This window comes from Schistocerca gregaria, chromosome 9, assembly GCF_023897955.1.
Source record: "Schistocerca gregaria isolate iqSchGreg1 chromosome 9, iqSchGreg1.2, whole genome shotgun sequence".
Lineage (NCBI taxonomy): Eukaryota > Metazoa > Arthropoda > Insecta > Orthoptera > Acrididae > Schistocerca > Schistocerca gregaria.
Window position 1 is genome coordinate 176,797,339 of NC_064928.1, and position 26,742 is coordinate 176,824,080.

At 44.0% G+C, this 26,742-nt stretch overlaps 1 protein-coding gene across 1 annotated transcript; it reads right to left on the reverse strand.

The window, feature by feature from the left end:
• Positions 1-2,756: 2,756 nt before the first annotated feature.
• On the reverse strand, positions 2,757-26,518 carry LOC126291482 (UDP-glycosyltransferase UGT5-like). The gene is made up of 5 exons (XM_049984991.1): positions 26,181-26,518; positions 25,424-25,925; positions 18,380-18,602; positions 14,359-14,578; positions 2,757-3,036 (listed from the first exon to the last, which is right to left on the reverse strand). The coding sequence occupies exons 1-5, from the start codon at positions 26,516-26,518 to the stop codon at positions 2,757-2,759; spliced, it is 1,563 nt and encodes a 520-aa protein (XP_049840948.1).
• Positions 26,519-26,742: the final 224 nt, after the last annotated feature.

Consider the following 26,742-nt stretch of genomic DNA (forward strand, 5'->3'; position numbering starts at 1 on the left):
TTCCTTTTACAGCCCTCTCGCAGTGTCCGGAGCAAGTATGGTGGGTCTGACACACCGGTGTCAATGTGTTCTTTTTTCCATTTCCAGGAGTGTATATATGTGTTGTTCCCACTTTTTCATTATGGTAATTTTTATTTCCAGCTAATTAAACATCTAACATCATTCATCCAAATTTTATACTTTTTATACTAAGCCTTCACCTTTTATTTGTGTGAAAAATCTGAACTTGAAAGTAGTTGTCTTAATTTTGAGAAATTATCTTCAGCATTTTCATTTATCAAACTTATATATTTTTTACCTTTACTTTTTCATATTTTATTTGTGTTACTATAAGAATACAGTGCATCTCAAATGAATAATATTTTTCATAATTTAATAGACCAACAGCATAAAATGTTTCACCCATATCATCCACAGTAATCATTTTTTAATTAATTGATTCATTAATCCATCTATACCCTCATATTCCTTTCCACAAATAGTTAATTTTTAACGCAAATTTACTGGTACATTATCAACATATTTAAATATGTAAACAGGTTTCAATCCAAAAACTTTATATTCATTGCAGTTAATACTCTTTAACATTCTTTCACTTATATTTATTTTTCTACTTTCACCTTCACCTTAAGGTATCTTTTTCTATATTTAATTTCTTCTTCAAATTTCTTCAATGCATCTTGTATTTCTAATTCCCTTAATATATGGAGTCACATTCCAGAAATATTTCCTAAAGATAAAAAACATTAACGAAATATATTTTTATTTATGGGTTTATGAAAATTATAAGATAATGCATTCTGCTTTTACTTATCAAAAAGATAAATCCACATTTATCTGTGCCATATTTATTTTCTTTACTAGCCCATGAAAAGTTAGTACAATGTTGATCAATTTTTTATAATTTTTCATATAGTGTGTTGTAGTCAACAAGTTGTTGAAGTACAATCATCAAGGTCTAACATGATATGTAATATCATCTTGTGTCAGCAATTAAAAACTCATAACAGCTATGATTTAAATTTGTAAATGATGTCTAAAATTATTTTAAAAGATAGGTTGTCCCTTTCTAATTGTTTTGTTATTTCTAAACACATTTGAGCTAAGTAAAAACAATTTAACCCTCTATGTCTTCCTCTAGTAAAATATTCTCTAACTACATCTTGATTTTCAAGAGCCAAATCATCAAATACTACAAGTGAATTACCTTGAAATTGATCTAGTGTTATAATTTCATCATTGTTTTCAGTAAATTGAAGTTGTCTTCTTGTTATTTTTATCTTCCAGTTTCTTACACATTTTTTATAAATATTAGATTTTTCAGTTCATCTAAAGTTTTTGAATAAACATACAACTGATTAACATTATTCCAACTTGACCATCCTAGAGCTAGAATATAACCATAAACCATTAATGTTGTTTTTCCACAACCACTTGGTGTAATCATTGCATACTGAATAGAATTAGGAAAGAACTTACTGTGATATTTTTTTATTTCTTCTCTAGGCTTCTTATTTCTGGTTCCTAATTTGTTTCATTTTAGTAAATTAAATTTTATTTATATTAAATGGGTTTCCTATTATAAATTGAGTTATTATTGAAGGTGATATTATATTTTATGTGCATATAGAAGATAGTATTGGAAATGTGCTTGGATTTAGTAGTCAACCTGTTGAAGCTAATGAAAATTCTGTAGCTATTAATGTTCCTAAATTTGTCCCATTTGAATTAATCAACATAAATTTTAAACAAGGTGATGGAAGGTTTTAAAGCATACTGATCACTTTCATCAAGAAACAAATATTACTTTATTTAAGCCTAATGCTGAATTTGGTGGATCAGTAATTCATAAACCATATTATCCTGTATATATTCCAATTTGTGATATTATACAGGAATTAGTAATAACTAGACTGATGCAAATGATAATTTAATTGACTTCAGTGGAGCTTGTGTGACAGCTGATTTGGAAATGTCTTAATAAATTTTTATCCTTATTAAACTCCATCATCAAGATCGAGTTAAAAATTATATTTCTGAAATTTTGTAGTAGGGTTTAGTGTGTTTATAATAGCACATAATCTTTCCCTGCTTTTAACTGCTTTTCAGTAGTACACAAATTATACTCAAACCTATCGTTTCATTGCTTTCTTTCTTCCAGGTTCTACAAATTTTATGTTGAGAACTTTGGAGGTCGATCCCAGCATTTCTTTGCTCAAAAACGAAAACACACAAGTGTTACATTGTTACTGCAGGAATTCAAGACAACCAGCAGTGTAATTGGCAGCTGAAAGCTCAAAGGAAGGAAAGAAAGTCCCTGTGTTCATGAAGTCAAACAATAGAAGGCACAGACCAACAAATGAGCAGAATGAAGGCCGTTATTTAGACACTTATTTAGTACCTTCAGATAAGGACTTGGTATGAAATACTATTATATTCGCAAAAATCATACCTGAGAATCACCAGTAAAAGAAATTTCATGTTTTCAGCACTTTCAAGGTACGTTGAAGTTATGGGAGCATGGCAAGTAAGTGGTGTGTTGGCATCAGTTAGCACTGGCATCACAGAGTGCATTACTAAGAGCAGGTTAGTCGCCGCCTCCCTCAGAGCGATTCAGAAATGTACGACAGTGAAGCAGGGGAATGGGACAAGGTTCAAATGGGGTCCTGTATGTGCCATGTAGTTCCTTATTCTTACACATGTATTGTTTGGTCCTGAGTTTCCCGTAAAGTGAGTCCCTCATGGTCACACACCTATCAGGTGGTCTTGAGCTTTCTGCCCTTGGCCTGGAGCGCAGAGAGAAGCCCCCTCACTATAAGGTAGGCAGCGGTGCAGCCACAGATGGCGACCAGCAGGAGGAAGGCGATGATGTCGAGCATCCAGCGCTGGAACCAGTGGAGGTCCAGCGAGGCGCAGCGCAGGTGGGGCGCCCCCTGGTGCCTCAGGGCGTACTTCGTCCACCAGACGGCCGTCTCCAGGGCTGTCTGCGGCCGGTCCCGGTAGATGGCAGTCAGTCGCTTCATGCGGTCTCTGTAACTAAGCGTGGATACATGTCTTATTACCGAGCTAAGCTGCTCCTCATGTGGAGGTATCATCTCACCATCAAACATAGGAAATCTCATACAGTGACTCTTCTAACGATTCTGTTATGAATTTTTTCAACAACTATCCTCATTTCATACACTGAAACATATCAAAGGGATACCAACAAGGAAAGGTTGCAGTATTTTATGCAGTACACACCGAAATGGCTGAGCAGTATTCAAAAAGCAACAAGAAACCTCCACTAGGAGGCAATTAAAAATTAGGCATTTCCTTTATTATGTAAAACTTTTACGCTATTACCCATTATAAATAGTAAATAGACATGTCACCCACCTCCCTCCACCCTCCTCCCCTCGTTGGGGTCCTTAAGGAATCCAGTTCTCATATAAAAACAGCTGTGGACGTCAGATTACTGCACAAATGCGTTAACCCGTTACATTTTTGACGTTAACCACCTGAAACCCTTATGGTTCAAGACATTGTAGTTTTTCGCACAGCACAATGACTATGATTTCATATCTCCTGAACTATGTGTCCTACAAGAAATAATAAATTAAAACGTCACGGTTGATGTCAGAGTTTAACTGCAGGAACAAGGAACATTTAGCGAGAGATAAAACTGTTTTCTTTTCATTATTTTGTGCGTTGTATGTAAGAAAAAGTTTAGAAAACTATTGAAATTATGTTTAAAGTTTATTTCAATTCTCTAAACTCTGTCATTAATTATGCAGTGTATGAGTGTAGTCTGGGTAATTTGCAATCTGCTTGAAGAGAACCTTGTCTTTCATTCTGCTCAATGTTTACAACGTCATATCATCTAACTACGCGTGGTAGAATGATATAATTTTTCAAATACATTCACAGGTGTATGTAGATACTGACTGGAAAACCTGTTATGGATAGAATTAGTAGTACAGAAATAATGGAAATAGTGAAAATGTTGTTCCAGCTGCAGATGTTTCTTCTCCATCAAAAGCGAAAATGAAGTAAGCGATAAACTTTTTCCATTTCATTATTTTGTTGAATGTCAGCTATAATAAGTTTGTAAACTGTTTCAAATTATGTGTAATGTTTGTTGGAAGTCGCTAATAGGTCACGTTCTTAAATACATTATGAATATGGTTTGGATAATTTGACCACTTGAGTTATGCTGCCTTAAAACGTATATACAGTTAGTCATACAGCAAGATCCACTTTGGCCCACTTTGTTTCCATTTTTGACATCACATGACCGTGATGTCACCATCATCATCAGCATTTATATAAGAGGCGCTCAGTGCACAATCGAATCAAATCACATTAAGAAAGTTCTCTGAAAACTAGACGTAAAGTATGTGCTGAATAATTGATAACAGGAACAAGTTTTATAAAATCTGCACGATAGAAAATTTTCCGTATGCTGTCTTCTCATATTAAAGTAGGACTACTGTAACTGCTGTTATATGGTATTTCGAACAGAAAAATATAATTTCGGACTTGAGTCTTTTTTGAACAGTATGTATTTTACTTGTAGCTTCCTCTTTATTCCAGAACTCAGCTTCTATTACCGAAACAGTAAGGAAAATACATATTTGATTATGTAATTATATTCACTGTGTTTGGTTATAACAAATATTTCCGATCGTTTGTCACGATCACTAAAGACACACGTGTTGTCACTCAGCGACTCACATTTTCCCACTTTCCCTCTATTCGCAACTAATCTCTTCAAACAGCAAGAAATAACATTAATTGAAACCCGCTTGTCTGATTTTGACGAATAAATACGGCACTGTAACTATGGTGTTGTTCAGAAGTACGACGCATCGCCCTTCCATCCAACACAGGCACTGCGGTATCGTATTTATAAACCGAAACCGGGCAAGTGACTCTAAATTAATGTGTCTCCCCTGTGCAGACATATACATAATGGATGTAGCAGTTGAGGTTGCAGACACATGGTTTACAACATACGGTAGTTTGAATCTGGCCTTGAGTCGTGCACGGATGGGCTAATGGTGAGGGGACCGGTCGTGGTAGGCGGGAAATCCGGGTTCGAGTCCCGAACCGCACAAATTTTCACCGTTACAGTCCTTATGGTTGCCTGTATTCGCAACTGCGAATACATTTCCCATGTACTTCATTGATTTGTAGCTTTTGATCTTGTCTACTGGGACAGCGGTTTCCAAATGTGCTCCTCATGGGATGTAGCATAGCAAAAATGCCTCAAGAGCGGTCTGATGGGAAGGCAGCGGATGGTATAGGTAGCACCAGGACGCGAAGCCAGGGCCATCCAACACGTCGGGAGACCCTACCATTACCATCCGCGATTGCCCCCCCCCCCCCCCCCCCCCCCAAACCAGAGACCGCGATACCACTTCCAGAACGTGCGATTGGCCCAGCTGTTGCACAGGAGCATCCAGTGCGGCCCCTATAAAGATACGAAATTGACAAGAAGCCGACATGTCGCCTGAAGGTGACGAGTAGGAATCCTGTCGAAACGTTGCCGCAGAACGACGCCTTGACTCGGGTGATAATCGGAGAAGACTTCATCATCGAGAATCGCCGGCAGCTCGTGGTCTAGTGGCTCAGTGTCGTAGTTAACTTCCGCTGTGCCGCAGCGCCGCTTGTGTCGAAACTACTCCGTCTTGTTGGTGTATCAGCCGCAGTCACATGTCACATCGCAGTTGCGCAGCGGAGTTGGTTGTCGTTTTCCCCTGGGCGGCCGTGTTTTCTGCCCGCGCCGTGGTGTCTGTCGAGTGTCCAAAATCTGTTCCTCGTCGAGCTACTGTTCGTTTCAATTTTGACAAGAATATGCGTCGTGTTCAACCAGACTCCTTACAAACGCCTGGTTGGCTGATGTTATCCGTGTTACACATGATCAGGTAGATACTGCTTACTTTGATTCTCATTTGTATGCATTCGTTGTGACGTTTTATGATCCCCTTCAAGTAGAACGGCTTCTCACTTGGGTTGGTTCTAAAGTGTTGTTTACACATGGAAATGGTTCCATTAGTCAAGTCCTCCTTGGAAATGCTACAGGAGCGTATACTCGTTTCTTAAAACAGCGTAACTTCCATTTGGAGTAATACGGTATATCCGATGGGAAAGCTAGTCAGCAGAACTTCCCTTCCAGGAGTATAAACAAAATGTTCAGACACTCTGTGACCAAAATGGTACTGAAACAGAGGATGACACACTAATGGCCGAAATACTAAATGTCTTTTTCCAAAGCTGTTTCACAGAAGAAGACTGCACTGTAGTTCCTTCTCTAGATTGTCGCACAGATGACAAAATGATAGATATCGAAATAGACGACAGAGGGATAGAGAAACAATTAAAATCGCTCAAAAGAGGAAAGGCCGCTGGACCTGATGGGATACCAGTTCGATTTTACACAGAGTACGCGAAGGAACTTGCCCCCCTTCTTGCAGCGGTGTACCGTAGGTCTCTAGAAGAGCGTAGCGTTCCAAAGGATTGGAAAAGGGCACAGGTCATCCCCGTTTTCAAGAAGGGAGTCGAACAGATGTGCAGAACTATAGACCTAACGTCGATCAGTTGTAGAATTTTGGAACACGTATTATGTTCGAGTATAATGACTTTTCTGGAGACTAGAAATCTACTCTGTAGGAATCAGCATGGGTTTCGAAAAAGACGGTCGTGTGAAACACAGCTCGCGCTATTCGTCCACGAGACTCAGAGGGCCGTAGACACGGGTTCACAGGTAGATGCCGTGTTTCTTGACTTCCGCAAGGCGTTCGATACAGTTCCCAACAGTCGTTTAATGAACAAAGTAAGAGCATATGGACTTTCAGACCAATTGTGTGATTGGATTGAGGAGTTACTAGATAACAGAACGCAGCACGTCATTCTCAATCGAGAAAAGTCTTCCGAAGTAAGAGTGATTTCAGGTGTGCCGTAGGGAAGTGTCATAGGGCCTTTCCTATTCACAATATACATAAATGACCTGATGGATGACATCGGAAGTTCAATGAGGCTTTTTGCAGATGATGCTGTGGTGTATCGAGAGGATTTGTATTGAAATGCAGGAGGATCTGCAGCGAATTGACGCATGGTGCTGGGAATGCCAATTGAATCTCCATGTAGACAAGCGTAATGTGCTGCGAATACATAGAAAGATAGATCCCATATCATTTAGCTACAAAATAACAGGTCAGCAACTGGAAGCAGTTAATTCCATAAGTTATCTGGGAGTACGCATTAGGAGTGATTTAAAATGGAATGATCATATAAAGTTGACCGTTGGAAAAGCAGATGCCAGACTGAGATTCATTGGAAGAATCCTAAGAAAATGCAATCCGAAAACAAAGGAAGTAGGTTACACTACGCTTGTTCGCCAACTGCTTGAGTACTGCTCGGCAGTGTGGGATCCGTACCAAATAGGGTTGATAGAAGAGATAGAGAAGATCCAACGGAGAGCAGTGCGCTTCGTTATAGGATCATTTAGTAATCGCGAAAGCGTTACGGAGATGATAGATAAACTCCTGTGGAAAACTCTGCAGGAGAGACGCTCAGTAGCTGTGTACGGGCTTTTGTTAAAGTTTCGAGAACAGTATATTGCTCCCTCCTACGTATATCTCTCGAGGAGACCATGAGGATAAAATCAGAGAGATTAGAGCCCACACAGCAGCATACCGACAATCCTTCTTTCCATGAACAATACGAGACTGGAATAGAAGGGAGAACCGATAGAGGTACTCAGGGTACCTTCCGCCACACACCGTCAGGTGGCTTGCGGAGTATGGATGTAGATGTAGATGTACCTAATGGTATCCGGACTGTGGACATGTACGTTAAAAAGAACATTCCTTCCCACTTAACTGTTTGTGGTTACCGGATCCATGTTACGTATACCGGGCAAGAAGGAACTTGTTTTCTCTGTAACGAAAGCGGTCATCTCAGATCGGACTGCCCGCTTCGTACTACTGTTTTGACGTCGTCATAACAAAAACGCCTTCCTTTAACATTAGCGGACATAGTGTCTTCGTAGTCAGCTGTCAGTCAGTCTCCAGCTTAAAGCGGCGTTGGGGCAACATTACCCCCTACTACTCGCGAATTTCCACCGTTACTGGCGCGTCCCAGTGCGGTCTCCGCCCATAACGGGACGACGGCTCCTGCAGCGCAAGTCAAACGCCGGCAGACTGAGGACGGTACAGATTTCGAGGACGTCCCACTCCAGTCTCGTTATTCTGATACGGCGTTGACAGAGGGTGCACCTTCTGACGGAAATGAGTCGTCTACTGATGTTAATTGTGATTCCAGTATTACCAGAGCGGATGTAGCTGCTTCTGTTGATGTTGAAATGTGTGTTGAATCTGCATCCCCAACTCACCCGTAGACTCGTGAGTTCAGATGTTCCCGCGGAGACGTCACCTGCTGACCTGTGTTCCAGTGCAATACCACCCCTCCTCCATGCTGAGAATGTGGAGCGACTGGATTCTACGGGTTCTTTTCCTGAAGATCAGGTGGTGCCATCCGGCACCGGTACCTGTCTTTCTGTACCTGAAGTTGCTGTTGGTCGTTGAGTCGTGCTCCCCGATTTCCGATGAGTGCAGTGGCGATGGCTCCTCTATCAAATCGGAGCTTGACGTTTCCCCAGGCCTTTCACATCAAGAGTGTTTGTTTGCACGGAGTGGTCTGAAACAGCATTTTCAACATGCAAGTGCGCGACGTGCCGTAAAAAGAAAAACGAGTATTCCTCGTCTTCCGGTGGGAGGATTAGAATTATACCTGCTTTCCACCGCCTTCGGACGTTGAGAAGAGAAGGACGTGGTGAGTGCATTTTCCTTTGTGTTGCTTCATTGACCTTACATGTGCTAACGGATGCAGGCGTATACATTTCTAACCCTCAATGTTAATAGGGTACGTTCCCAATTACGGCTTGCTGCGTTGCGCCAGTGTATTTACGATTCCCAAGCCGATATTCTGTCTTTACAACAGGTATTATTTGATGTGTTTTGTCTTCCTGGATACTCGATGTTTTTCAATGTCGCGCCTGAAAATTCTACCGGTATTGCTTTGCTTTATCGAAATGGAATGCCCCTGACGCTCTTAGAAACGCTATATGATCGTCGCGGTACAGGATGTAGTTTTTATGACCTCACCTTAATTTTTCTTTACGCTCCGTCTGGATCCGGTCGTTCATCCGATCGCGTGCGGCTGTATATAAGGAAGAGGTTGTTTATTTACTCGGGGGGGGGGGGGGGGGGAAGGGCTATTTTAACTGCGTCTTATGTCGTGTAGATCAGAGCCCAAATTATACATATTGTCGGGAACTTAATGATATGGTGACGTCTTTGCATCTCCGATATACTTGGCTTTCCAGATATTCTACATTGGTGCGGTTTGCGTTTTTTTTACAGCTACTTCAAGTAGCCGATTGGACCGCTTTTATTTATCTGCCCACATACGTACTCATCTTCTGTCGATTGATGTACTTCCTGACAGTTTCACTGATCACTGTGCTGTTTCAATGACTTTTAACCACCCCGCGCAGCGGGTCCGTCTTTCGCGCGCTTTACGGAAGCTGAACACTCCACATCTCACAGACCACTCTCTGGAAGGCATCATCGCAGACGTATGGCAGACGACAACCCAGTCCCAAGCGCGTTATCCCTCACTTCTAGAATGGTGGGTTACTTTTGCTAAACCCCGGATTCGATATGCATTCAAGCATTTCAGCGCTGAAAAATCGGCTGAAATAAGGCGGACTAGGGACTTTAATTATGTTGTCCTTCGCGATCTTTACGATGATGGTCGTGATGCCCCGTTGAGAGTTGTCGACGCCCACCGTGTAAAGGAAAAACTTATACAAACTTAGGCAAATGGATGGGGCCCGACCGCGTTCCCAGCCTCGTTCAATCGTACAGGATGAGCTGGCCTCTCTCTATCATCTTCTCCGTCTTCACAAGCGATCTCAAAGGATGTGTCTTTCTACCATTCGTTCTCTAGATGGGCGTGAGTGGTCCTCCCAATCTGATACCATGCGTGAACTTTACCAGTACATTTCCGAACTTTACATCGAAGTGGATTGAGACGGTCCACCGTCTGTGGATTTTACCTCCTTCCTTGATAGTCTTGAGACGCCAGCTCTCCAGGAAGAGATTTTCTCTGTATTCTGTCGCGATGATATACTTGATATTGCGGCTCGTTTTCCCTAACACAAATCGTCTGGCTTCAATGGCCTTCCCAAAGAATTTTATATTCGATTATGGCCCGTAATACGAGATAGGATAACTTCCATGTTGAGTGAAGTGATCCACAGAGGTCTCCTCCCGCCCAGCTTTAAGGTTGGTAAAACTTTCCTGATCCCCAAAACAGCGGCGACGTTTGCGTGTGGATCAGGTCCGCCCAATAACCCTCTTCAACTACGCTTATAAAATAGTAGCGCGAGCGGTAAATAGCCGACTGTCGGTATTGTTGGCTACCATCATCGCGAGCCATCAAAGTTGTCTTCCGGGTCGTACTCGGCTGACTGCCGTTGCCGAACGTCGTGATTTAATCTCTATTGCTTCCACCATTCCCGTGCCAGGTGCTTTGCTTTTCATTGATTTTCACCGCGTTCATCGTGGATTCCTTGCGCGAGTATTGACGACTGTTGGTTTTAACGATGCTGCACGACGGCTGTTTAGCTCTCTAATTACTGGTATTCGGGCGTCCATTGACGTAAATGGCGATCTTACTTCCCCCATAGCGGTGTGTCAGGGCGTCCTTCCAGGGAGTCCATCATCTGTGTTCCTCTACGTGCTGTTTCTGGAACCTTTATTGCTATCTATATCTGATCCTTTGGGTGGCTGGTCGCTGTTGAGAGAAAGGTTTAACAGTTCGTGCATATGCTGATGACGTTATGGTTCTTCTCCGTACCCATGACGGTATACTACCGCTGAAGATAGTTTTCGATGCCTTTTCTCGTCTCATAAATAAAATGTCGCTTACTCAGTCTGCGAGGATCTGACGCTGTTGAAATTCCATGGGCGTTGAAGCTCAAAAAAGAAAAAAAAAAAATGGTTGTAATAGCTCTCAGCACTAAGGGACTTAACATCTATGGTCATCAGTCCCCTAGAACTTAGAACTACTTAAACCTAACTAACCTAAGGACATCACACAACACCCAGCCATCACGAGGCAGAGATAATCCCTGACCCCGCCGTGAATCGAACCCGGGAACCCGGGTGTAGGAAGCGCGAACGCTACCGCACGACCAGGAAATGCGGGCCTTTGCAGGTCACTCTACATCGATCGTTAGTTGTTATAGTTGACAGTTTACAGCTAAAGATGACTACGGTAAACCGGAAGTCTGTCAGGGATGAGATTCAGGGAGCAATCATTGAACACAAGCGTCGCTCTTTCTCACTTCTTCATAAGGTCCGGCCACGGAAACCCATGTGTTAAGTAACGCTTATTTTATTGCACAAATCTTTCCACTTCCTACGATGATGTACCGCAAGTTTCAAAGTATAACTGGCAAGTTTATATGGCGTAACTCTATATTTCGCATGCATTATGGGGTCATGGCGTGCCCCCGTCTGCCGGGAGGTTTGGGCCTCCCTGACATTCGGGTTAAGGCTTCTGCTTTATTCATTCGTCGCACCGTTTTAACATGTCTACGTGGTCCCCAGTCACTTACAGCTCGCCTTCATGACTGTATTCGACCGGCGACTTTAACTTCTCTAGTAGATATTGGTAGGATTAGTTATAAACTACGGCACGTTAAGGATTTCTTTCTTGAAGTCAGTTATTTAGGAGTAAATACTCTTTCCCAAGAGAATCTCTCCCTAAAATTGTTGTTAAGTCGCTGGCCAATTCCTCATAGTATTCCCTCTGTGGAAGCCCTGTCGTTAGACAGGAAATGGAAGATTGTTTGGTCTAAAGTTAGCCTCCCGATTTTCCCGATGGAAGTGGCGTTCTCGTGGTACGAAGTTGTTCATGATATTGTACCTACCAACGTGCGACTTTTTCGTATTGGCCTCAATGTGACGGATCAAATGGTTCAAATGGATCTGAGCACTATGGGACTTAACGAATGAGGTCATCAGTCCCCTAGAACTTAGAACTACTTGAACCTAACTAACCTAAGGACGTAACTCACAGCCGTGCCCGAGGCAGGATTCGAACCTGCGACCATAGAGGCCGTTCGGTTCCAGACTGAAGCGCCTAGAACCGCATGGTCACCCCGGCCGGCGTGACGGATCGCTGCAATCGTTGCCAAGAAACGGATACATTGTATCATCGGTTGACCTCCTGCGGTCATGGCCATTGTAGATGGCATCGTTTAACTGGCTTGTCTCCTCAGGGCGTCGGAGGCGGCTATCTCGGGGGAGATTCTCGTGCGTCCCGATTCATCCTTCTTTCCTCGATCGAAGAACAATACCATCATGTGGCTTGTTGGACTTTATGTCCACTATATGATGGTGAGTGGATATGACGCAGATCCGTGTGGATTTTCCCAATAGATGGCCACAACCCATTGGACGTCGCTCAGGATGCCACGTTATCGTGAGCTTTTTTATAATATGCTGTATCTTGTTTTTCATGAACAAGGAGTTGGACGAGTTGAAATCCCCCCTTTTCTGTAGACAGTCTTGTTTGGATTTGAATGTTACACAATGTAAAACTGACGGAGGAAAGAAGGTGTGGGCACGTCAAAATTAAAGCTATACTCCTTCATATTTTCTTATTTAACCCTTTTGTTTTTGTCGAAAAGACTTCTTTTGTTTTATTTTAATTTATTGCCTTAAATAAGTGCTTTCGAGGACAAAAATGTGATTGGCGTTTCTGCAGTGCACGAGGGTCGTGGCCGAGGCAAAGGATCTAATCCTGCTATAACAAATTTTTTAATTTATATTTTTTGCGTCACTGGTCACATTATTTGAAAAAAAAAGTGGCTAGCGTTGCCGCCTCTGGATCACGGGGTCGCGGGTTCGATTCCCGGCCGGATCGTGTATTTCATTAAAAAAAAGTGATGTAGGGGTTGGCACATTTCCTAGTAAGGAGGAAACTCAGATTCAAGTCCTGACCATGGTACAAATTTTGATTCATTGCTTCATCCTCTATCTTTAACGAAGTCAAACTAGTTGTTAGACGTTAAACATTAAAATAAATGTACAGCACTCTTTGCAGTAGGTTTGTCATGTATAAATAGAACAAAATGCACTGCTAACCGATCAGTCGTTATCCATAGTACTACATGAATATAAGTCGTAGTTCAACGTTACTACCATGTATCAAGAAAAGATCTAAATAGATTTACTTCAGATTTTTACATCTTACGCTGATAAACGTTCAGGTGGACATAGGTTATAAATATATGGGAAAGCTTTTTAGCAAAAATTTGCAAACTTCTTGACCAATTTACTTCAGCTTTTTACACAATTAATAAACGTTTGGAGAGACATAGGTAGCATATTTGTAACACACACACACACACACACACACACACACACACACACACACACACACACACACACACACATGCAGACCTTATAAATGAAGACAGTCACAGTTTAACGGTGTTATCAAAAATTTTCTAAAGTTCTTGACCAATTAAAAAAAAGTGGCTAGCGTTGATTCCTCTGGATCACGGGGTTCCAGGTTCGATTCCCGGCCGGGTTGGAGATTTGCTGTGCCTGAGGCTGGGTGATTGTGTTGTCCTCATCGTTTTATCATCATCATCATTCGTGACAGTGGCAAAACTGGACTGTGAAAAAATTGGGACTTTGTATGGGCGCTCACTACCGCGCAGTTGGGCGCCTCACAAACTAAAAATCATGATCATCGAAAATCGCCGAGGTAGCTTGCGTTCCCATACATCCAGATGTTGTCTCCAGGCTACGTTGTAATGAAGACCACCACAGTTCACCCTACCAGGCCGCTGATTGACACACATCGTCTTTTTCCATGCGTCAACTGTCTCGCTTTGTGGGGGCCTGTCACGTTTGGTGCTATAGTCAAGCTCGCATCACGGGCCACGTTGACGTCCAGGTTTGAGTGGACGTAACAACTTCCCACCCTTGATGTGAGGGGAGAAATTGGAGACAGACGCGTAAACGGAGTGTGGAGAGTGACTGCCCTGCACACACACACACACACACCACACACACACACACACGCGCGCGCGCGAGCGAACAGAATAACAGTTTCGAGCCACCTGAATAGTGAGAAATTCGTCTCGTTAGTAAAAAAGCGAAGCGTTTCGGTGTGTAATATTGTTCAGGCAATTATAGTAATCTGATGAGCCAATCAGGAAGTCTGATAGTACAAGTGCAGCCTGAACCAAGTGTTCGGGTTGGAGTCAGCCTCAGAATGGTACCTTACCTGGGATCGATGAGTACTTGAGTCAGCGCCTTGAGCACAGACTCCTTGGTGAGGTTCAGACTGTCCAGCTGTAGCGCCCCGCCGCGCGCCACAACCCTCCGCAGGTTGACGTGCTGGTCGGCGAAGAAGGGCACACCCACCACCGGCAGCCAGCGCTGCGCCGCCTCAGACGTGCTCAGCAGGCCGCCGTGGCTGACGAACGCCTTCACGTTAGGGTGCGCTGCGAACAGTGGGTGCAAGGGGAGCGGATTGTGAAACCAGAGCTTCGGCATACTATAACGATATATCACATCCAGTGTTTCTATATGGCTCGTTTTTGGACAAGTAATCGTCTTTGGGGCTACATCAGCAGTTTAAAAAAATGGTCTAGAGCACTGAGAATCACTTATGGATAGAGCAATGAGCGATTTCCAGAGGGAAGTTCAGTCATAGGATTATTACCACCAGAAACGAACCAAACCAGTGGCTGTCCCTGTCTTCCTCGATTGCTGTGAATGTTTGGTTCAAATAAAAAAAAAAAAAAAAAAAAAAAAAAGACAAGACAAGAAAAGCACAATTAAGGTTTGTAACATGAGGGGCGTACAATAACTAATGCAACACCTTTTTCTTGTTTTGGACAATTTCGGTCGAAAAATTGCGGAATTTTTTGTGGGACGTCGTGAAGTATTCCCGCTTCATCCACTACAGTTCCATCAACTTCGGATAGATTACTTTCGAATACATTATGGGAGCAACAGTGAACAATGCGTTACAAATACTTGGTACTAAAAACACTCCTGATCACGGTTTATTTATTAAGGTGACCGGTTTCGACCAGTACTATGGTCATCTTCAGACCATTGAGTAGGGACCCCTTTCTGCTGGAGAATCACTACTCACTGGTCTGAAGATGACCAGAATAGTGGTCGAAACCGGTCACCTTAATAAATAGATCGTGATAAGGACTGTTTTTAATAGAAAGAAAAAAGAACTTCGGATGGGTGGAGGCGCTATGCGTTGCCAGCCCCGAAAATGGCCTGTATAAAGGAGATGCGTTCCAGGCAGAAAGTTGTGATTGAGTTTCTTTTGGTATAAAACCAGAGGACTGCCTGAAAGTGTCTACGGAGATCTAGCAGTAAAGAAAAGCACGGTGAGTCGTTGAGCGACGCGGCTGTCATCATCGCAAAACGTGGTGCAAACCTGTCTGTTCTCCAGTGTGCCATCTGGCAGCACACATTTGTGACTGCTGCAAGGCTGGAATGTGTGGACGCTCTACTTCGAGCTGATCATCGGATCACAATCAAACACCTCGCTGTAGAATTGGACGTCTCGGTTCTCCGCGCCTAATACACACATCAAAAAACGTTTTACAACACCTTGGTTTCCAGAACTCCTCAAGATAGATGTTGACTGTGGATATTGTATAACAAACACAGTCCCTTTAACTGTTCACAGATGTCACTAAACCCATCCAAAGATGTAAACAACCATGCATGAGTAGTGCCTATTAGACGGATGGGGTCGGACAGCCAATCAGTTCCAGTCATTCCACCAAGAAAGAGATACACGGCTCGTGTTTTCTGTAGTTCAACCATGCCTAGACAGTCAATACCGCATTTCGATCACATCCGCATTGTTACTTTGTGCCATGAAGGGCTCCCAACAAGTGAAATGTCCAGGCGTCTAGGAGTGAACCAAACCGTCAATGGACAGTGAATGACAAATCGCGCTGTATACCCTGTGGCAATCCGACAGAGGCATTTGTTTTGGCAAATGCCTGGGGAATGTTTTGTTACAGCTTGTGAAGCAGCAGTGATGAAGCACAGAGAAGACGTTGTACAGGTATGCGGTTGTTTTCTGAAGATTAGGGTGGGGGTACCCTCCTTGCGAGTAAGAAAACACTAAATGCGGTAAAAGATGAACATGTTGTGCAGAATCGTGTGCTGTGAACACCAGAGGAGCGGTTTGAAGACAATGGTTGTATCAGGATCACAATGCACTCTGTCATTATGCTGCATCTGTGAGGTAAGGTCTGTAGGCAAGAACATTCCTGAACTGGACTGACAAGCTCATTTGAAATGGGCTAGAAGTCTTCGCTCCAGACTCCAATCTCACTACTTTATCTGGCATTTGCAACTAAGGATGAATGGCCTGCGATTATTTTACAGACACTGACAGGTACTGAAAGTATCCCTGGCACAGTTAAAATCGTCATGAGGGTGAAGTGTGGACACATCCCATATTAATGTCCTTTAATATGTGTCCGAGTACTTTGGGTCAGATAGTGCACCTGAACACCGTTTGTACTCTCTTTTCGCCGAACTGAGAGCATTATCAGTTTTATCGTCATTGTTACACAGTATTAGTGTGATATCGAATCCCCTTAGGTCCTCTCTATGGTGCTGTCCCTTTCCTATGTCTACACCCATTACTATTCCAATTCCGTATAACCGAGCGGCACAAAGAAAAGACTTCACTCACATTAGTTACGTCATGGTTGGTGGACCACTTAACCGCCAGGTACCAGCTCTGCACCGACAACACTTTTCTCTTTCAACGGAGTGAATAATATTTTGTCTGGTGGCGTAGTGCGTAAAGTTAACAAATAATACACTTCTGGAAATTGAAATAAGAACACTGTGAATTCATTGTCCCAGGAAGGGGAAACTTTATTGACACATTCCTGGGGTCAGATACATCACATGATCACACTGACAGAACCACAGGCACATAGACACAGGCAACAGAGCATGCACAATGTCGGCACTAGTACAGTGTATATCCACCTTTCGCAGCAATGCAGGCTGCTATTCTCCCATGGAGACGATCGTAGAGATGCTGGATGTAGTCCTGTGGAACGGCTTGCCATGCCATTTCCACCTGGCGCCTCAGTTGGACCAGCGTTCGTGCTGGGCGTGCAGACCGCGTGAGACGACGCTTCATCCAGTCCCAAACATGCTCAATGGGGGACAGATCCGGAGATCTTGCTGGCCAGGGTAGTTGACTTACACCTTCTAGAGCACGTTGGGTGGCACGGGATACATACGGACGTGCATAGTCCTGTTGGAACAGCAAGCTCCCTTGCCGGTCTAGGAATGGTAGAACGATGGGTTCGATGACGGTTTGGATGTACCGTGCACTATTCAGTGTCCCCTCGACGATCACCAGAGGTGTACGGCCAGTGTAGGAGGTCGGTCCCCACACCATGAGTCGGGTGTTGGCCCTGTTTGCCTCGGTCGTATGCAGTCCTGATTGTGGCGCTCACCTGCACGGCGCCAAACACGCATACGACCATCTTTGGCACCAAGGCAGAAGCGACTCTCATCGCTGAAGACGACACGTCTCCATTCGTCCCTCCATTCACGCCTGTCGCGACACCACTGGAGGCGGGCTGCACGATGTTGGGGCGTGAGCGGAAGACGGCCTAACGGTGTGCGGGACCGTAGCCCAGCTTCATGGAGACGGTTGCGAATGGTTCTCGCCGATACCCCAGGAGCAACAGTGTCCCTAATTTGCTGGGAAGTGGCGGTGCGGTCCCCTACGGCACTGCGTAGGATCCTACGGTCTTGGCGTGCATCCGTGCGTCGCTGCGGTCCGGTCCCAGGTCGACGGGCACGTGCACCTTCCGCCGACCACTGGCGACAACATCGATGTACTATGGAGACATCACGCCCCACGTGTTGAGCAATTCGGCGGTACGTCCACCCGGCCTCTCGCATGCCCACTATACGCCCTCGCTCAAAGTCCGTCAACTGCACATACGGTTGACGTCCACGCTGTCACGGCATGCTACCAGTGTTAAAGACTGCGATGGAGCTCCGTATGCCACGGCAAACTGGCTGACACTGACGGCGGCGGTGCACAAATGCTGCGCAGCTAGCGCCATTCGACGGCCAACACCGCGGTTCCTGGTGTGTCCGCTGTGCCGTGCGTGTGATCATTGCTTGTACAGCCCTCTCGCAGTGTCCGGAGCAAGTATGGTGGGTCTGACACACCGGTGTCAATGTGTTCTTTTTTTCATTTCCAGGAGTGTATATCTTACCGAGTATATCGTTCTGGGGCGCCCACTTGATGATCTTGACGTTGGTTGGCTGCCCTGGCAGGGAGTCTGACTCCCACTTCCAGAGCACCTTCTGGGGCAGCTCCTGGAAGGCCTCCAGGAAGGCTCGCAGCTGGTTCTCCCCCAACTTGTCGCTTCGCACATTTGTGCCCAAGCACATGTATATGACGCCCTGGGGTGCAGAGTCCAGATAATCCTGTATGTCCTAGAGGGTAGGAATGCACCAAAATGAGTTATCAACAAAGAAGTTTGTTGTAAAGAACTTACAGAATTACAGTTCACTTGCAAAGTATCGGTACATACCCAAATAGGCTATATCTGAATATCGAATTCATTGACATTACACAGTAATCTGTTGGGTAAACATTATCATAGTTACGGCCCGTCATCACAGGTTCAGTTCTGCCACTACCTCGTCTCTTAACTTCCGAACTTCACAGAAGAACTAGCAAGTTCGGAAGGTAGGAGACGAGGTGCTGGCAGAACTGAAACTGTAACGACGGGTCCTGAGTCGTGCTTGCATTATCTCAGATGGTAGAGCGCTTGCCCGCAAAAGCCACAGGTCCCAAGTTCGAATCTCCGTCCGGCAAACAGTTTTAATCTGCCACGAAGTTTCATATCAGTGCAGACCCCGCTTCAGAGTGAATATTTCATGCTGGATCGTGGTAGTGCGCTGAGAAAGTGTATTGAAATGAATTCTGACGCCAAGATCCAATGGCCAATAGGTCTGTATTCGAAATAAAATGAGTTTTCTGACAGAAAGCCTAAATTAAATCTAGAAATGATAGTTAAAACTGAGACATCTTATCTGTGGCTCACCAGGATATCTTTCTTATCCCCTTATAGTATGTATGTGGTGCCTTCAAAAAAGACAATCTGCTGTCTGCAGTTTGCATAAAAAAGGATAAAACTGATTGCACCTCTAGCATCACAAAGTTAGAGACAACTGCTGCAACAAACATACCGCAAATAATGTGATTGTCTGTTTTAAAGGAAACCACTCAAGTAGTACTCTCTTTACGATTACATTATGTGGATACTGTGTTACCAGTGCCAACATGGGCTATAATTCCAGTCATATTATGTTAATTTTTCATTTTATTACTTTAATTTACTTACTTGCGCGAGATATTGCTTCTATTTAGAAAAGAAATTCGGAGTCGGCTCCATGTACGTACAGTATGGTCCTACGCCTCGAAATTTATCACCCCACTTTCGCATAAAACATGTACTCATTTCTCAGTAAATAAAACTTTTGAAGGTATCAATCTGCGGTCCAGATCGCAAAAAATACCTCCTGTCAGTAATGTACACTAGCATGCAGTCCAGAACCAGTTACAATGCAAACATTTACAACCTTAAACAAGTGTTTTCAGTCACGGCTTCATTATTTCTTTAGAGCCACAGAAGTTCTAAATCTTTTTTTTTTTTTTTTTTTTTTTTTTTTTTTTTTTTTTAAATAGTCATGAATCTTCTGACTGGTTTGATGCTGCCTGGTATGAATTCTTCTCCTGTGCCAACCTCTTCATCTCAGAGTAGCACTTGGAGGCTACGTCCTCAACTATTTGCTGGATGCATTCCGATCTCTGTCTTCCTCTACAGTTTTTGCCCTCTGCAGCTCCGTCTAGTACCATGGAAACCATTCCTTGGAGTCTTAACAGATATCCTATCATCCTGTCTGTTGTCCTTGTCATTGTTTTCCACACATGCCTTTCCTCTTTGATTCTGCGCAGAAACTACTCTTTCCTTACCCTATCAGTCCACCTAATTTTCAACATTCGTCTCTATCACGACATTTCAAATGCTTCGATTCTCTTCCGTTCTGATTTTCCCACAGTCCATGTTTCATTACCACACAGTGTTCTACTCCAGACGTAAATTCTCAAAAATTAAGGCCTATGTCTCACACCAGTAGACCTCTCGGCCAGGAATGGCCTTTTTGCCATTGCTAGTCTCCTTTTGAAGTCCCCCTTCCTCCGTCCGTCATTCCTTACTTTGCTGTCTAGGTAAGAGAATTTCCTTCTTCGTCACCGTCAATCCTGATGTTAAGTTTCTCGCTATTATCGTTTATGCTATTTCTCATTACTTTCGTCTTTCTTTGATATACTCTCAGTCCATATTCTTTACTCATTAGACTGCTCATTCCATTCAGCAGATCATGTAATTCTTCCTCACTATCACCCAAGGTAGCAATGTCATCAGCGAATCTTATCAATGGTATCCTTTCATCTTGAATTTTAAATCTACTCCTGAACCTTTATTTTATTCCAATCATTGCTTCTACGATGTACAGACTGAACAATAGGAGTGGAACACTACATCTCTGTCTTAAACCATTTTTATTCAGAGCACTTTGTTCTTGGTTGCTCACTCTTATTATTCCCTCTTGGCTCTTGTACATATTTTGTGTTACCCATCTCTCCCTACAGAGTCTCGAACATCTTCAACCATTTGGCATTGTCGAACGATTTTTCCAGACCGACAAGCCCTATGAACGTGTCTTGATTTTCCTTTAGTCTTGCTTCCATTATCAACCACAACGTCAGAATTGCCTCTCTTGTGCATTTACCTTCTCTTACGCCAAACTGATCGTCATCTAACACTCCCTCAGTATTCTCCCCCATTCTGCTGTATATTATTCTTATCAGCAGCTTGGACAGATCAGCTGCTAAGCTGGTTGTTCGCTAATTCTCACACCTCTCAACTCTTACAGTCCAGCTTCTATGATGGTTCTTTTTAGAGATGCCCTTTCCCCTTCAACTCGACTATCTACTGAACTATTTCTTATTGCTGTATCTATAGCCTTAGAGAGCTTTAAGCTTATTTCGTCATTCCTTAGTGCTTCTGTATCCCACTTCTATGTGTGTTGTTGTGTGTTCTTGCTGACCAATCTCTTAAACTTAAGATTATTCTTCATTACTACTACATACTACTCTGAGACTATATCTGCTCCTGGATACGCCTTACAATCCAGTATCCGATTTCGCAATCTCTGTCTGACCATTTGTAATATAACTGAAATCTCAGCGTATCACTGGCCTTTTCCAAGTATACCTTCTTCTCTTGTCATTCTTCAACAGAGTATTCGCTGTTACTAGCTGAAATTTATTACAAAACTCAGTTAGTCTTTCTCCTCTCTCATTCCTTGCCCCAAGCCCATATTCTCCTTTAATCCTTTTTTTCTACTCCACCCCCTTTAACTGCATTCCAGTCTCGCGTGACTATTAGATTTTCATCTCCCTTTATGTACTGTATTACCCGTTCAGTATCCTCATCTACACTACTGGTCATTACAATTGCTACACCAAGAAGAAATGCAAATGATAAACGGGTATTCATTGGACAAATATATTATATTAGAACTGACATGTGATTACATTTTCGCGCAATTTGGGTGCATAGGTCATGAGAAATCAGTACCCAGAACAACCACCTCTGGCCGTAATAACGGCCTTGATACGCCTGGGCACTGAGTCAAACAGAGCTTGGATGGCGTGTACAGGCACAGCTGCCCATGCAGCTTCAACACGATCCCACAGTTCATCAAGACTAGTGACTGGCGTATTGTTACAAGCCAGTTGCTCGGCCACCATTGACCAGACGTTTTCAATTGGTAAGAGATCTGGAGAATGTGCTGACCAGGGCAGCAGTCGAACATTTTCTGTATCTAGAAGGGCCCGTACAGGACCTGCAACATGCGGTCGTGCATTATTCTGCTGAAATGTAGGGTTTCGCAGGGGTCGAATGAAGGGTAGAGGGTTTTGATAGTTATCTGTTGATCATCTCGAATGAGAGTGTTCGCACGTTAAAACATTGAAGAAGTCACAGCCGTGTGTAGCTGGATGGCACGCGGGCGGTCGGAAGGGTATGAACGAACTTCTACATCTACATCCATACTCCGAAAGCCACCTGACGGTGGGTGGCGGAGGTTACCTTGAGTACCTCTATCGGTTCTCCCTTCTATTCCAGTCTAGTATTGTTCGTGGAAAGAAACATTGTCGGTATGCCTCTGTGTGGGCTCTAATCTCTCTGATTTTATCCTCATGGTCTCTTTGCGAGATATACGAAGGAGGGAGCAATACACTGCTTGACTCCTCAGTGAAGGTATGTTGTCGAAACTTCAACAAAAGCCCGTACCGAGCTACTGAGCGTCTCCCTTGTCTTCCACTGGAGTTTATCTGTCAACTCCGTAACGCTTCCGCAATTACTAAATGATCCTGTAACGATGAGCGCTGCTTTCCGTTGGATCTTCTCTGTCTCTTCTATCACCCCTATCTGCTACGGATCCCACACCAGTGAAAAGTATTCAAGCAGTGGGCGAACAAGTGTACTGTAACCCACTTCCTTTGTTTTCAGATTGCATTTCCTTAGGATTCTTCCAATGAATCTCAGTCTGGTGTCTGCTTTACCGACGATTAATTTTATATGGTCATTCCATTTTAAATCACTCGTAATGGCTACTCCCAGACAATTTATGGAATTAACTGTTTCCAGGTGCTGACCTGCTACATTGTAGCTAAGTGGTAAAGGATCTTTCTTTCTATGTATTCGCAGCACATTACACTTGTCTATACTGAGATTCAATTGCCATTCCGTGCACCATGCATTAATTCGTTGCAGATCCTCCTGCATTTCAGTACAATTTTCCATTGTTACAACCTCTCGATATACCACAGCATCATCCGCAAATAGCCTCAGTGAAATCCACAAGGTCATTTATATATATTGTGAATAGAAACGGTCCTGCGACACTCCCATGCGACACACCTGGAATTACTCTTACTTCGGAAGACTTCACTCCATTGCGAATGACATGCTGCGTTCTGTTATCTAGTAACTCTTCAAGCCAGTCACACATCCTCTTACTTTGTTCATTAAACGACTGTGGGGAATTGTATCGAACGCCTTGCGGAAGTCAACGAACACGGTATCTACCTGGGAACCCTCTGAGTCTCGTGGACGAGCTGGGTTTCACAAAATCGTCTTTTTCGAAACCCATGCTGATTCCTACAGAGTAGATTTCTAGTCTCCAGAAAAGTCATTATACTCGAACATAATACGTGTTGCAAAATTCTACAACTGATAGGCGTTAGAGATATAGGACTATAGTTCTGCACATCTGTTCTAGGTCCGTTTTTGAAAATGGGGATGACCAGTGCCCTTTTCCAAATTTGGAACGCTACGCTCTTCTAGAGACCTACGATGCACCGCAGCAAGAAGGGGGCCAAGTTTCTTCGCGTACTCAGTGTAAAATTGGGGCATCCCATCAGGTCAAGCGGCCTTTAGTCTTTTGAGTGATTTTAATTGTTTCTATATCCCTCTGTCATCTATTTCGATATCTACCATTTTGTCATTTGTGCAACAATCTAGAGAAGGAAGTACAGTGCAGTGTTCCTCTGTGAAACAGTTTTGGAAAAAGACATTTAGTATTTCGGCCTTTAGTCTGTCATCCTCTGTCTCAGTACCATTTTGGTCACAGAGTGTCAGGACATTTTGTTTTGATCCACCTACCGCTTTGACATAGGACCAAAATTTCTTAGGATTTTCTGCCAAGTCAGTACATAGAACTTTACTTTCGAATTCATAGAACGCCTCTCACATAGCCCTCCTCACACTGTATTTCGCTTCCTGTCATTTTTGTTTGTCTGCAAGGCTTTGGCTATGTTTATGTTTGCTGCGAAGTTCCCTTTGCTTCCGTAGCAGTTTTCTAACTCAGCTGTTGTACCTCGGTGGCTCGTTTCCATCTCTTACGGTCTTGCTTGGCACATACTCATCTAATGCATATTGTACGATTTTTCTGAAGTTTGTCCACTGATCCTCAACACTTTCTGTACTAGAGATAAATCTTTTGTGTTGAGCCGTTAAGTACTCTGAAATCGGCTTTTTGTCACTTTTGCTTAACTGAAAAATCTTCCTACCTTTTTTAATATTGCTATTTACGGCTGAAATCATCTATGCAGTAACCGCTTTATGATCGCTGATTCCCTGTTCTGCGTTAACTGTTTCAAGTAGTTCGGGTCTGTTTGTCACCAGAAGGTCTAATATGTTATCGCCCCGAGTCGGTTCTCTGTTTAACTGCTCAAGATAGTTTCCAGGTAATGCACTTAAAAAGATTTCACTTGATCCTTTGTCCCTGCCGCCCGTTATAAACGTTTGAGTCTCCCAGTCTATATCTGGTAAATTAAAATCTCCACCCAGAACTACAACATGGGAAATCTACTCGAAATATTTTCCAAATTTTCCTTCAGGTGTTTTGCCACAACAGCTGCTGTGCCAGAGGGTCTATAGAGACATCCAATTACGATGTTTGAGCCTCCTTTAACCGTGAACTTCACCCAAATTATTTCACATTTCGGATCTCCGCCAATTTCCTTCGATACTATTGCACTTTTTATCGCTTCTCTGTCCAGCCTGTTTCTGGGGTATACATTCCAATCTGAGTTTAGAATTTGATTACTGTTTACATCTGGTTTCAGCCAACTTTCCGTCCCTAGTACTATGTGGGCATTGTGACCATTTATTAATGAGAGCAGTTCTGGGACCTTTCTATAGACGCTCCTGCAGTTTACTATTACTACATTAATATTGCTATTCCCTTTTGTGTTTTGCCTACCGCTACCTTGTCGCGTCTCAGGAGGCGTCCTGTCGGGCCTAGGGAGGGAATTCTCTAACCTAAAAAACCCACATGTGTTGCGGAGATACCAGTCGCCTCGCCAAACGACACACCTTGCTTTTGTTCACTGCCACGTCTCTGTAGACATTCTGCAGGCGCATATCGATATTTGCCACGGTCCGATTTTTTGGCAAAAGGATCTCCGGTTGAGACAGATCTTCGTTAAAGACACCATTTTGTAGGTTATATATTACACTGCCACCTATCGGAACATCATGAAAGCACAGGAGATGGAGCCAGAATGTTTCCTGACGTCCCATAACAAATTTCACATTTTTTTCAACAGAAATTAGCCGAGGGAAAATGTTGCATTACTTATTGAACACCCCTGGTATATTGCGATGTTGCCTTACCTTTGGAAGTGGTTGAGGTGGTCTGACCTGCATACCACCCACTGGTACGACGGCCGGGACATGAGCCTCAGGATGGTGTGTACCCAGGTGCGCGTTCACCAAAACTAAACTAATGTTCTTCTCGATCTCACTGGGCAGTGGTACAGACTCACCGAAGAAGCGACGGCCGATTTGATCTTGCTTCGGCATGTACACGTAATTCCGGTAGTACCAGACGAACATGTCGAGCAGGAAATTTGTGAGTCTCTGCAGAAACGTCATGTGGTAGGAGTATGGCAGGTTGAAGGTGTTCACAAAGGACGGGTTCTGATAGTTTCCCACCAGGTCGTTAGCCCATGGAGGGATGCCATACGCTGTGATACCGACAATTGGAGGGTTTCCGAATTTCGTGACGAATGGAAGAAGGCACTCCTGCACCATAACTTCGGCGATTACCAAGTCGAAGGTCTCGTTTTCGGCCAGCTTCACCAACTGGCGCGCACCGTCTGATTTCAGGGCCTTGCTGCAAGTCGCCAGACCCCACTCTAAGTGGTGGTGGTGGTTAGTGTTTAACGTCCCGTCGACAACGAGGTCATTAGAGACGGAGCGCAAGCTCGGGTTAGGGAAGGATTGGGAAGGAAATCGGCCGTGCCCTTTCAAAGGAACCATCCCGGCATTTGCCTGAAACGATTTAGGGAAATCACGGAAAACCTAAATCAGAATGGCTGGAGACGGGATTGAACCGTCGTCCTCCCGAATGCGAGTCCAGTGTGCTAACCACTGCGCCACCTCGCTCGGTCCCCACTCTAAGAACTCGACCACTTCCTGAGAGTAGCTGAGGTGAGGGGCGACCTCGTAGTTGTACTCTTCCTCGTACACCCCGTCCAACACGATGTCCCTGTGGTTGGGCACTGGGCGGTCCTCAGGGTCTGGGCTGAAGACGGTAACGTAGTGCCCCCTGGCCGCCAGCTCCAGCATGAGGGCGCGGTTGAAGATGTGGTGGCTGCGAGACGGCGTGCTCAGCAAGCCGAGGATCCTCACTGACTCGCAGGAGCTGGCCGACAGCAGCAGCAGTGGCGCCACCAAGGCAGGGGCCCAAAAGAGGCTCTTACTCATTCTGAAACCGTGACACCAAACCAACAGTCACAGCCGTCCATCTACAGAGGTCAGGCAAGTAAATATCCTCATCTGTAAAATGTGACAAAGCCGTTAACAGTGGGTGGGTGGCCTGAGATGGAGGCTTCATGGAGCTGACGTATACTACCTTATCAACCTCCAAGCAATGAGGAATTGGTGACTAGGTGTCACGATGGACGTGCTGGCAACATACACTACTGGCC

Excerpts from the sequence above, each read along its gene's own strand:
- LOC126291482 (XM_049984991.1), bottom strand. The coding sequence starts at position 26,518 with ATGAGTAAGAGCCTCTTTTGGGCCCCTGCCTTGGTGGCGCCACTGCTG. Across the intron at positions 18,603-25,423 it reads CACCTCAACCACTTCCAAAG|GACATACAGGATTATCTGGA; the intron begins GTAAGGCAACAT and ends CCTACCCTCTAG. Across the intron at positions 3,037-14,358 it reads CAAGTACTCATCGATCCCAG|TTACAGAGACCGCATGAAGC; the intron begins GTAAGGTACCAT and ends ATCCACGCTTAG.